At 43.0% G+C, this 12500-nt stretch overlaps 3 protein-coding genes across 8 annotated transcripts in view; 1 reads left to right on the top strand and 2 right to left on the bottom strand.

Moving 5' to 3' along the window:
• LOC106602021 (medium-chain acyl-CoA ligase ACSF2, mitochondrial) overlaps positions 1 to 5778 on the top strand; it is a 25603-nt gene extending 19825 nt beyond the window's left edge. Inside the window, exons 9-16 of one of the 2 annotated variants that reach the window (XM_082972901.1) lie at positions 1561 to 1652; positions 2367 to 2443; positions 2536 to 2643; positions 3011 to 3162; positions 3305 to 3446; positions 4060 to 4170; positions 4263 to 4360; positions 4507 to 5778. In XM_082972901.1, the coding sequence (XP_082829027.1) occupies positions 1561 to 1652; positions 2367 to 2443; positions 2536 to 2643; positions 3011 to 3162; positions 3305 to 3446; positions 4060 to 4170; positions 4263 to 4346 (766 nt within the window). In that variant the 3' untranslated portion in view covers positions 4347 to 4360; positions 4507 to 5778. The remainder of the gene's footprint in view (positions 1 to 1560; positions 1653 to 2366; positions 2444 to 2535; positions 2644 to 3010; positions 3163 to 3304; positions 3447 to 4059; positions 4171 to 4262; positions 4361 to 4506) is intronic. The other variant, XM_082972900.1, reaches the window with a different exon arrangement.
• LOC106602029 (peripheral myelin protein 22) overlaps positions 1 to 12500 on the bottom strand; it is a 544081-nt gene that overhangs the window by 85281 nt on the left and 446300 nt on the right. The window lies entirely within an intron of this gene.
• LOC106602020 (medium-chain acyl-CoA ligase ACSF2, mitochondrial) overlaps positions 5768 to 12500 on the bottom strand; it is a 27441-nt gene continuing 20708 nt past the window's right edge. For 4 of the 5 annotated variants that reach the window (XM_082972899.1, XM_045715781.2, XM_045715783.2 and 1 more), the window contains 9 exons: positions 11601 to 11749; positions 10277 to 10368; positions 7608 to 7684; positions 7412 to 7519; positions 7083 to 7234; positions 6839 to 6980; positions 6364 to 6474; positions 6081 to 6149; positions 5768 to 5981 (listed from right to left, as the gene is read on the bottom strand). In XM_082972899.1, the coding sequence (XP_082829025.1) occupies positions 5931 to 5981; positions 6081 to 6149; positions 6364 to 6474; positions 6839 to 6980; positions 7083 to 7234; positions 7412 to 7519; positions 7608 to 7684; positions 10277 to 10368; positions 11601 to 11749 (951 nt within the window). In that variant the 3' untranslated portion in view covers positions 5768 to 5930. Of the gene's footprint in view, positions 5982 to 6080; positions 6150 to 6363; positions 6475 to 6762; positions 6981 to 7082; positions 7235 to 7411; positions 7520 to 7607; positions 7685 to 10276; positions 10369 to 11600; positions 11750 to 12500 lie in introns of those variants that run through there. The other variant, XR_014391731.1, reaches the window with a different exon arrangement.

Here is a 12500-nt window from a genome sequence, read left to right as displayed (position 1 = left end):
AAGGAACTCAGCATCAATAGTATGGGGATACCACTAAAGGAACTCAGCATCAATAGTATGGGGATACCACTAAAGGAACTCAGCATCAATAGTATGGGGATATCACTAATGGAACTCAGCATTAATAGTATGGGGATACCACCAAAGGCACTCAGCATCAATAGTATGGGGATACCAGTAAAGGAACTCAGCATCCATAGTATGGGAATACCACTAAAGGAACTCAGCATCCATAGTATGGGAATACCACTAAAGGAACTTAGCATCAATAGTATGGGGATATCACTAATGGAACTCAGCATCAATAGTATGGGAATACCACTAAAGGAACTCAGCATCAATAGTATGGGGATATCACTAATCTAACTCTGTATAAATAGTATGGGGATACCACCAAAGGAACTCAGCATCAATAGTATGGGGATACCAGTAAAGGAAGTCAGCATTAATAGCATGGGGGTACCACTAAAGGAACTCAGCATCAATAGTATGAGGATATCACTAAAGGAACTCAGCATCAATAGTATGGGGATACCACCAAAGGAACTCAGCATCAATAGTATGGGGATACCACTAAAGGAACTCAGCATCAATAGTATGGGGATACCACCAAAGGAACTCAGCATCAATAGTATGGGGATACCACTAAAGGAACTCAGCATCAATAGTATGGGGATACCACTAAAGGAACTCAGCATCAATAGTATGGGGATACCACTAAAGGAACTCAGCATCAATAGTATGGGGATATCACTAAAGGAACTCAGCATCAATAGTATGGAGATATCACTAATGGAACTCAGCATCAATAGTATGGGGATATCACTAATGGAACTCAGCATTAATAGTATGGGGATACCACCAAAGGCACTCAGCATCAATAGTATGGGGATACCACTAAAAGAACTCAGCATTAATAGTATGGGGATACCACCAAAGGAACTCAGCATCAATAGTATGGGGATACCACTAAAGGAACTCAGCATCAATAGTATGGGGATACCACTAAAGGAACTCAGCATCAATAGTATGGGGATATCACTAATGGAACTCAGCATTAATAGTATGGGGATACCACCATAGGCACTCAGCATCAATAGTATGGGGATACCACTAAAATAACTCAGCATTAATAGTATGGGGATACCATTAAAGGAACTCAGCATCAATAGTATGGGAATACCACTAAAGGAACTCAGCATCCATAGTATGGGAATACCACTAAAGGAACTCAGCATCAATAGTATGGGGATATCACTAATGGAACTCAGCATCAATAGTATGGGAATACCACTAAAGGAACTCAGCATCAATAGTATGGGGATATCACTAATCTAACTCCGTATAAATAGTATGGGGATACCACCAAAGGAACTCAGCATCAATAGTATGGGGATACCAGTAAAGGAACTCAGCATTAATAGCATGGGGGTACCACTAAAGGAACAGCATCAATAGTATGAGGATATCACTAAAGGAACTCAGCATCAATAGTATGGGGATACCACTAAAGGAACTCTGTATCCATGCTATTTATTATGACAATGATTTCTGTTTCAGGTGTAATTTCCTCTACGGCACTCCTACCATGTACATTGACATGCTTGGACAGCCTGACCTTCACAAGTATGACCTGTCATCAGTTGAAACTGGTAAGAGATTTGAAGATGAAGCAATGTTAAGGTTTGTTTAAAATGTTCTTGGTTGTGAATTGGTATACTGAGTTTAAGCCAGTAGGGGCTGTAACTAGAAACGCAACATGCAACCATTTCAAAGATTTTACTGAGTTACAGTTCATAGAAGGAAATCAGTCAATTGAAATAAATTAATTAGGCCCTAATCTATGGATTTCACATGACTGGGCAGGGGCACAGCCATGGGTGAGTTTTTTTCTCCCACAAAAGGGCTTTATTACAGAAATACTTCTCAACCCAAAACTTCAGACGTCTGTGGCATTGTGTTGTGTGACAAAACTGCATATTTTGGAGTGTCCTTTTATGGTCCCCAGCACAAGGTGCACCTGTGTAATGATCATACTGTTGAATCAGCTTCTTGATATGCCACATCTGCCAGGTGGATGGATTATCTTGACAAAGGATAAAATGCTAATTAACAGGGATGTTAACAATTTTGTGCACACAATTTGAAAGAAATAAGCTTTTTGTGCATCTGGAACATTTCTGGGATCTTTTTTTCAGCGCATGAAAGATGGGACCAACACTTTACATGCTGCATTTATATTTCATTTCAGTATAATAGAATCATAGTACATGTTCACATCAGTCAGTCATTTAGCAGACACTCTTATCCAGAAGGACAAAAGTGGTGCTCAAGGAAGGGTGGATATTTCTGTTGTTGTGCTCCAGGGTATACGGGTGGATCTCCTTGTCCCCCTGAAGTCATGAGGAAACTCAAAACTCACATGAATGTCAAGAATATCATAGTAAGTTAACTGACTTCAGCAATTTCTTACCATCTCCTGTGTGTGTACAATGTACTGTATATGTTAATACACTGTTGACTTGTGACCGTCAGACAAGTTATGGAACCACTGAGAACAGCCCTATAACATTCCTTGGTTTCCCACGAGACAACGAGGAACTGATGACACAGACAGTCGGATGTATCCTGAACCACACTGAGGTATCAAAACTTTAACTGATACCAGACATGTATACTGTATGTGTGTGTTAATGACTAGACAGAGAGAGAGAGAGAGAGAGAGAGAGAGAGAGAGAGAGAGAGAGAGAGAGAGAGAGAGAGAGAGAGAGAGAGAGAGAGAGAGAGAGAGACTGCCATGTGTCTGTGAGGTCAGGGACTTCATTCCTTCACCATATACATACTGTGTGAGTGTGTTTGTGAGAGAAAAGGGCAAGTGAGAGGAGAAAGCCAGAGAGAGAGAGCGATAGTATTGTGTCTGATGTTAGGGACCTAATTTAACAATATATGTATAACATTTATATTAATTCTTATTCAAAACACATGAAACCATACCTGTTCTCTTGGCCAGGCGAAGGTGGTGGATGTGTCCTCTGGAGAGGTGGTTCCTCTGGGGGATCCAGGAGAGCTGCTGATCAGAGCTTACTCTGTTATGCTGGGGTACTGGGACGACTCAGACAAGACCAATGAGGCTATCTCCAAAGACCGCTGGTACAGGACCGGGTAAGAAATGAGATGGAGAGAGAGAAAGAGATGGAGGGAGCGAGCCAGAGAGAGATAAAGACACACAGAGAAACAAACAGAGACCCAGACAATAACAGATGAAAAGTAAGAGCGAACGTCAACTGTGACTGTCTCTCCACAGTGACATAGCCAGTCTGGACAGGTTTGGGTACTGCCGTATAGTGGGACGTATAAAGGACATGATCATTCGTGGAGGAGAGAACATCTACCCTGCTGAGATAGAGCAGTTCCTTCACACCCATCCCAATGTACAGGAGGCCCAGGTGAGAACCACACCCATCCCAAAGTACAGGAGGCCCAGGTGAGAACCACACCCATCCCAATGTACAGGAGGCCCAGGTGAGAACCACACCCATCCCAAAGTACAGGAGGCCCAGGTGAGAACCACACCCTCCCAATGTACAGGAGGCCCAGGTGAGAACCACACCCATCCCAAAGTACAGGAGGCCCAGGTGAGAACCACACCCATCCCAAAGTACAGGAGGCCCAGGTGAGAACCACACCCATCCCAAAGTACAGGAGGCCCAGGTGAGAACCACACCCATCCCAAAGTACAGGAGGCCCAGGTGAGAACCACCCCCATCCCAAAGTACAGGAGGCCCAGGTGAGAACCACACCCATCCCAAAGTACAGGAGGCCCAGGTGAGAACCACACCCATCCCAAAGTACAGGAGGCCCAGGTGAGAACCACACCCATCCCAAAGTACAGGAGGCCCAGGTGAGAACCACCCCCATCCCAAAGTACAGGAGGCCCAGGTGAGAACCACACCCATCCCAAAGTACAGGAGGCCCAGGTGAGAACCACACCCATCCCAAAGTACAGGAGGCCCAGGTGTTGATTTTCTCTCTGTCCTGTCCACCTCTCTTTCTCCCCAGGTGATAGGCGTGAGAGATGAGAGAATGGGGGAACAGGTGTGTGCCTGTATCAGACTGACGGAGGGACAGGACTGTAGCAGGGAGGAGATCAGAGACTTCTGCAAGGGACAGGTGACACAGAGACAGGAAGTGACATGACCTGTGAATTGATCATTGTCAGGCATAGAACTTCTGTTATATACTATGTTATATTGTGTTTATAGCTGCATGGATCTGCTTCTACTTGTTCCAGATTTCTCACTTCAAGATCCCCCACTATGTGGTGTTTGTGGACAGCTATCCACTGACTGCCTCTGGAAAGGTAGGATGGCTTCATGACAGCGTGTTTTCTCTCTCTTCATTCAGATCAGCAGTTGACCAATATTCTGTGTCATGAAATTCATAATCAGAGTAATCATACCAGCACAGACTACTGTGGTGATCACCTGTGTGTTTCTCCTTTCCTAGATCCAGAAGATCAAACTGAGCGAGGAGATGGAGAAGAAACTGGGCCTGTGATGGACAGAGGGTCCTAGACAGACTGGGCTAATAGCAACCCACATTGAGCACCATTTTAACACGAGATGATCTCTTGTTAAACCATCAATACGCACAAAGATCACCCGCACAGTGAATCTGAATTGCAACCACTAACATTTAGTCCTGGTTGCTGCCAACATTTTTTTTCTTTTACCATTTTGTCCTCTGGTGGGTATTATCTTCTGTATTAAATTAAACTACTATTTCAGCAGACTAAGCACACATTTAACTATTTGACAATTTTGTACAAATGAAATGAGGTACTTCCTTGTTTATCACAGAGAATCTACTGTTGCAATTGACCCTCCACATGTTATGAATGGAAAGGTCATTTTGGTGTACTTACTTGTATTTCCAATGTATGTAATCCATTAATAACAACTTGTCTTTATACAGGCTGGTTCTTATCAAAAGGGGAACATAAAATATCCCTGAACTGTCCACATCTAACATTGGTAACTAAATCAAGCCAATCATGATTTGAGTTAAGGTCCATGTAAAATGGCCGACTATGTGTCTTCTTTAAGGGTTGAGTTAATATAATCTGTTTTCATTGTCTATGTAAAATGGCCAACTAGGTGTCTTCTTTAGAACCACAAATGTTTTCTGTTCATTGCTTGTAGTCCTTCACCAACACACAATTCAATATAATCAATAGATGCCTATACTTTTCAGTCTCAGCCATGTTTAGCTGAATCAGGTTAGAGGCCTCCTCCTCTTAAAAACTGCCTGCATTTTTCAACGTTCCGTTTTGAACTCACTTGGATAATACACCATCTGTAATGTTCTTCTGGCGGAGAAAGCCACGGTATCCTGACATTCACCCCTTGACCTAGGCTTAATCTGTGTCCAGGAAACTGGTCCTAAAACTATTCCAGGACTATCATTTGGAGTGCTTGCTTAGTCCCATGGTCTATGATGTCACCCACCTTTACCATGTCACTCTGAGCTCTATGTCAGCCTGTTGCTATGTCCCCATATATACAGGTTTGGAACTAAGCATTGTAACTCTGCCAAACAACATATTTGTACATACCAACGTTTGGTAGTATTACAGTTCTATTTATTTCAGATGTCTTTATGGCATGTTTAAAATGAAGAACCTGAGTTTTACTATTGTACATCAGTCCAAGATCACATATCATGATGATGTACAATATTTTCGATTAAATCAAATGAAATAAACATATTGAAAAAGAAGTACTGAAAGAGTTTATTTGTGTTGCACATCACTCATGAACCGTAACATATCAGAGCTTAGACTTTGTTTTTACTGTAACAGACACATGCCCTTTGTAACCAATCTCTCTCCAGCTGGACACCAACACAGTCTGTCTAGGTCCCTCTGTCCATCACAGACCCAGCTTCTTCTCCATCTCCTCCCTTAGTTTGATCTTCTGGATCTAGGAAAGGAAAAGCACACAGGTGATCACCACAGTAGTCTATGCTATTATTAACCTGGATAACCTGATTTGTTTAATGTTGTCATAAAGCCATCCTACCTTTCCAGAGCCAGTCAGTGGAAAGATGTCCACAAACACCACATAGTGGGGGATCTTGAAGTGAGAAATCTGGAACAAGTATAAACAGTTACTCTTCTCGTTCACATAAGACATGTTGCCGATGATTGGTAATGATGGACTGACCTAAAGACTAGTTAAAATGACTTCAACTCAGTGGGATAACCATCTGGTTATAATGACTTCAACTCAGTGGGATAACTATCTTGTGTCTTGCAGGGGCCCCGTGTTCAATTCCCAGGTGACCTGTTCCTTTCTGTCTCACCTGTCCCCTGCAGAAGTCTCTGATCTCCTCTCTGCTACAGTCCTGTCCCTCCTTCAGTCTGATACAGGCACACACCTGTTCCCCCATTCTCTCATCTCTCACGCCTATCACCTGTGGAGAAAGAGAGGTGGACAGGACAGGGAGAGAAAAGAAACACCTGGATATACTAGAATCAGAAAACTGTTCCAATCATACCCATTGTTATATCTGTGTATGATATGGTGATAGGAGTATTGAGAAATGAAGACAGGAAATGAAAGGTTTTGGCACTAACATTTCCTGGATAGATTTGTATAACTTGGTTGTATGGTGTTACTGTGGTGTTGTTCTATTCTCTGCTGCCCTCTAGTGGTGCTGTGTCCTGGGCCTCCTGTACTTTGGGATGGGTGTGGTTCTCACCTGGGCCTCCTGTACTTTGGGATGGGTGTGGTTCTCACCTGGGCCTCCTGTACTTTGGGATGGGTGTGGTTCTCACCTGGGCCTCCTGTACATTGGGATGGGTGTGAAGGAACTGCTCTATCTCAGCAGGGTAGATGTTCTCTCCTCCACGAATGATCATGTCCTTTATACGTCCCACTATACGGCAGTACCCAAACCTGTCCAGACTGGCTATGTCACTGTGGAGAGACAGTCACAGTTGACGTTCGCTCTCACTTTTCATCTGTTGTTGTCTCTGTCTGGGGTCCCCGTCTGGGGTCCCTGAATCTCTCATTTCTTACCCGGTCCTGTACCAGCGGTCTTTGGAGATAGCCTCATTGGTCTTGTCTGAGTCGTCCCAGTACTCCAGCATAACAGAGTAAGCTCTGATCAGCAGCTCTCCTGGATCCCCCAGAGGAACCACCTCTCCAGAGGACACATCCACCACCTTCGCCTGGCCAAGAGAACACAGGGGTATGTGTTCGTGTTTTAAGAAGGAGAAATATAAACTTTACACATACAGCATGTTGATGAATTAGGACCCTGACATTAGACACATGACTATCTCTTCTCTCACTTGCTCACACACACACACACACACACACGTCTGGTGTCAGTTAAGGTTTGATACCTCAGCATGGTTCAGGATACATCCCACTGTCTCGGTCTTCAGTTCCTCGTTGTCTCGCGGGAAACCAACAAATGCTGCAGGGCTGTTTTCTGTGGTCCCATAGCCTATCTGATGTTAACAAGGGAACATTGTGTTATCCCATACAGATTAGAAAGTATATTATACACACAGAGAGAAAAAGATGGGAAGAACTTACTATCATATCCTTGACATTCATATCAGTTTTGAGTTTCCTCATGACTTCAGGAGGACAAAGAGACCCACCCGTAAACCCTGGAACACAACAGAAATCACAACCACCATCCTTCCTGGGCACAAATACTATTACTGTATTACTAATACAGTATATTACTATTAAAGGGGCAACCTGCAGTTGGAAAATAAAACAATTGACACCCCGCCACTGCTTTGGTAAAAAGCTGAGGGATGGGGGCGGAGACATGTAACCACTCTCAAATTCATAGAAAGAGCTATGGATGCAAGGACTGACAATCCATTATATACAAAGTATTGTTTTAGGAGGGCATCAGACCGAGACCATTTAGTCGCATTTTGCAACCCTTTGACTTGGCTGTGAATGTAGAAAAACTGCCAGCTGGTCACCTCACTCTTATTTTTCTTATTATTTTGGGGCCGGCTAAAATCATGATTTAGTCAAGCAGTATGCCTAAAGTAAAGTGAATTGATTCCTGCCTTGAAAGTGCCCGCAACTGACAGTGCCCGTTTCGCCGGGGCCACCTGCTGTGATGAGCCAGCCACGCCCTCTCCTTCCAATTATCTATTTAGTGGGAGAGAAAAATGCTTTCTTTCAAAATGCAGTTGTGGGAAAAACATTGTTTTTAAAACATGTTGTTGTTTGTTGAAGAGGGGAAGGGTCTCAGCTTTCTGGGGTTTGATCACTATTCTCAACTCTCAATATTGAGCGACAGGCACTGTTTTAAAAAACTACATTTCTGTTATGTCTTTGAGATGCAGAGCGTGTGAGGTACACGTTGGCGCTGAGTCCTAGGAGACCACCACTGGAATGTGTTTAGGGCATTACATTTACTGCGATTAATCAATTACACGACTAACCATTAGCAATATTCACAGTTAGCGATCTAGCTAATGTGTTTTGAGTTTTCATTTAGTGGTGAATTAGTCACAAATGAATTAGCCTATTAGCTAGTGCACACAAACATCTAGGCCAATGGACCTCTATTGAGCAAAACAAATCTGACATTTCCAGAGCCCTAGTTTGACAATAAAATAAAAATATAGCAACAATAAGCTAATTGACGCTTCGCTATGCCTCGCCCCATTTTGGGCAACCAACCGCAGCGTTCCAATGCTTGCTACTGTGATTCCTGAAATGAAGAGCCTTTTGGAGGGTTTTTCAAAATTATTATTTTGTTACATTGTTTGCTAGCTCAGCTGGTTAGCTAGCTCTCAGACTCATTGACCACCAAACATTGCTAATGCTAGCTAGTTAGCTAGCCACTTAATACAACTTGTTTTCTCTAAATGTATGTAAGCTAGCTAAGCTAGCCATATTATGAATACAACTCATATCTGCTGTCAACATCAGGATACGATTTGAGAACACTAGTTAGCTCCAAAAGTGGTTAGTAGCTTTGACTGCATGCTGACAGTGAATTCAGAGCCATTCAATGTCTAGCCACACTACAAACATCATTTGACCAGGTTCCTGTGAAGCATTTATAATGACAGTCCATCACCACATATCAGAGAGCTAATTAGCAAGGGTCATCTGTGTTTAATTTAATTGTGTATTATTTTGAAACCATTGTCAGAGGATTTTGCCAGTGGTTGAATTGGGAATTGGGCTTCTCTGGAAAATGTTGTCCAAGGTTGCAACAGTAGCGAATGGTTTAGGTTGCAGATCAAAATGACCTGAATCATGCATTACTGCTTGAACATGTTTGATGATAAAATGTTATTCTTTAATCATACCATCTCCGTAAACCACAGTGAATGACTTTATAAGACGATTATAAAATGTTTCTATTGAGTGACAAGATATTGGTGCAACCAAATCATGAACCGGTGCCACCGACTGAAAATGTTAGCGGCACCAGAGCCACCAACTGAAAATGAGAGCGACACCAGAGACACCGACTGAAAATGTTAGCGGCACCAGAGACACCGACTGAAAATGTTAGCGGCACCAGACACCGACTGAAAATGTTAGCGGCACCAGACACCGACTGAAAATGTTAGCCTTACCAGAGACACCGACTGAAAATGAGAGCGGCACCGGAGACACCGACTGAAAATGTTAGCCTTACCAGAGACACCGACTGAAAATGTTAGCCTTACCGGAGACACCGACTGAAAATGAGAGCGGCACCAGAGACACCGACTGAAAATGTTAGCCTTACCAGAGACACCGACTGAAAATGAGAGCGGCACCGGAGACACCGACTGAAAATGAGAGCGGCACCAGAGACACCGACTGAAAATGAGAGCGGCACCAGAGACACCAACTGAAAATGAGAGCGGCACCAGAGACACCAACTGAAAATGAGAGCGGCACCAGAGACACCGACTGAAAATGATAGTCAAGATCCTCAAAACATGGTTAAAACAGGGCTCCAGACGAACATTTACATTGTTTACAAACATTGGAGTAAAACAGATTTTTGGTTATGGTGGGGTACGACAGCTGAACTAAGCTGGCATTTGTATGTTATATTCTTCAAGAATCAATGGGTACATGAATTTAATATGTAAGTCCGAAAAAATTGATGTAGCAGATTGCCCCTTTAAGCTTAAACTTTACCACAACAATTAAGTTTATTTGTATTTATTTCCAGCCAGACAACAAACAACATTCTACACAAACGTAAACTTCAAATCTCTCACCAGATTCAACTGATGACAGGTCATACTTGTGAAGGTCAGGCTGTCCAAGCATGTCAATGTACATGGTAGGAGTGCCGTAGAGGAAATTACACCTGAAACAGAGAACATATGAAGAGGTATTTAGTGTACTATAGAGGTTCATTCTCAATGTGCTCAGTTGCAGCTATCTCTATTATTCTTATTACAACAGACTGACATGAAATATCTCTATTGTAAGTCTCCAGGATGTAAGTCACTTAAGGAAGAGGTTCCTAAACCTTTTTACTACCCCCCCCCCTATTCAGAATGAAATATGTTCTAAGGGTTTAAGACCTACCCTTCATTCTGAATAGCCTCCAGGTTGGTCTCAGGGTTTAAGACCTACCTTTCATTCTGAATAGTCTCCAGGTTGGTCTCAGGGTTTAAGACCTACCTTTCATTCTGAATAGTCTCCAGGTTGGTCTCAGGGTTTAAGACCTACCTTTCATTCTGAATAGCCTCCAGGTTGGTCTCAGGGTTTAAGACCTACCTTTCATTCTGAATAGTCTCCAGGTTGGTCTCAGGGTTTAAGACCTACCTTTCATTCTGAATAGTCTCCAGGTTGGTCTCAGGGTTTAAGACCTACCCTTCATTCTGAATAGCCTCCAGGTTGGTCTCAGGGTTTAAGACCTACCCTTCATTCTGAATAGCCTCCAGGTTGGTCTCAGGGTTTAAGACCTACCTTTCATTCTGAATAGTCTCCAGGTTGGTCTCAGGGTTTAAGACCTACCTTTCATTCTGAATAGTCTCCAGGTTGGTCTCAGGGTTTAAGACCTACCTTTCATTCTGAATAGCCTCCAGGTTGGTCTCAGGGTTTAAGACCTACCTTTCATTCTGAATAGCCTCCAGGTTGGTCTCAGGGTTTAAGACCTACCTTTCATTCTGAATAGCCTCCAGGTTGGTCTCAGGGTTTAAGACCTACCTTTCATTCTGAATAGCCTCCAGGTTGGTCTCAGGGTTTAAGACCTACCTTTCATTCTGAATAGTCTCCAGGTTGGTCTCAGGGTTTAAGACCTACCTTTCATTCTGAATAGCCTCCAGGTTGGTCTCAGGGTTTAAGACCTACCTTTCATTCTGAATAGCCTCCAGGTTGGTCTCAGGGTTTAAGACCTACCTTTCATTCTGAATAGCTTCCAGGTTGGTCTCAGGGTTTAAGACCTACCTTTCATTCTGAATAGCCTCCAGGTTGGTCTCAGGGTTTAAGACCTACCTTTCATTCTGAATAGCCTCCAGGTTGGTCTCAGGGTTTAAGACCTACCTTTCATTCTGAATAGTCTCCAGGTTGGTCTCAGGGTTTAAGACCTACCTTTCATTCTGAATAGCCTCCAGGTTGGCACGGCTGTCGTAACCAGCAGAGGGGAAGACCAGGGTGATGCCATGCAGTGCCATGCACATCCCTCCTATCACTGAGCCTATGCAGTGGTACAGGGGTACAGGAACACACGCTCTTATAGGCTGAGGGGGAAGCAAAAAGAGCAGAGGTTACACGAGAAAGAGAAAAGTAGAAAGAGAGACACAGAGGCAGAGAGAGAGAGAGAGAGAGAGAGAGAGACACAGAGGCAGAGAGAGAGAGAGAGACACAGAGACAGAGACAGACAGAGAGGCAACCAAATCATGAAAAAACTAAAAGATAATTACTTGACACATTGGAAAGAATTAACAAAAAAAGAGCAAACTTGAATGCTATTTGGCACAAAACAGAAAGTACACCGTGGCAGAATACCTGACTTAAGGTATTTCAACTTAAGGAAAGCTTTGACTATGTACAGACTCAGTGAGCATAGCCTTTCTATTGAGAAAGGTCGCCGTAGGCAGACCTGGCTCTCAAGAGAAGACAGGCTATGTGCACACTGCACAAAAAATTAGGTAGAAACTGAGCTGTACTTTCTAACCTCCTGCCACATGTATGACCATATTAGAGACACATATTTCCCTCAGATTACATACACAGATCCACAAAGAATTCGAAAACACACCCAATTTTGATAAACTCTGCTGTGCCATCACAGCAGCAAGATTTGTGACCTGTTGCCACAAGAAAAGGGCAACCAGTGAAGAACAAACACCATTGTAAATACAACCCATATTTATGTTTATTTATTTTCCCTTTTGTACTTTAACCATTTGTACATCGTTAAAACACTGTATAAAAACATATGACATTTGTAATGTCTTTATTCTTTCGAACTTCTGTGAGTGTAATGTT

The sequence above is a fragment of the Salmo salar genome, chromosome 03 (genome assembly GCF_965601325.2).
Source record: "Salmo salar chromosome 03, fSalSal1, whole genome shotgun sequence".
Lineage (NCBI taxonomy): Eukaryota > Metazoa > Chordata > Actinopteri > Salmoniformes > Salmonidae > Salmo > Salmo salar.
This window is presented reverse-complemented; position numbering and strand designations above follow the sequence as displayed.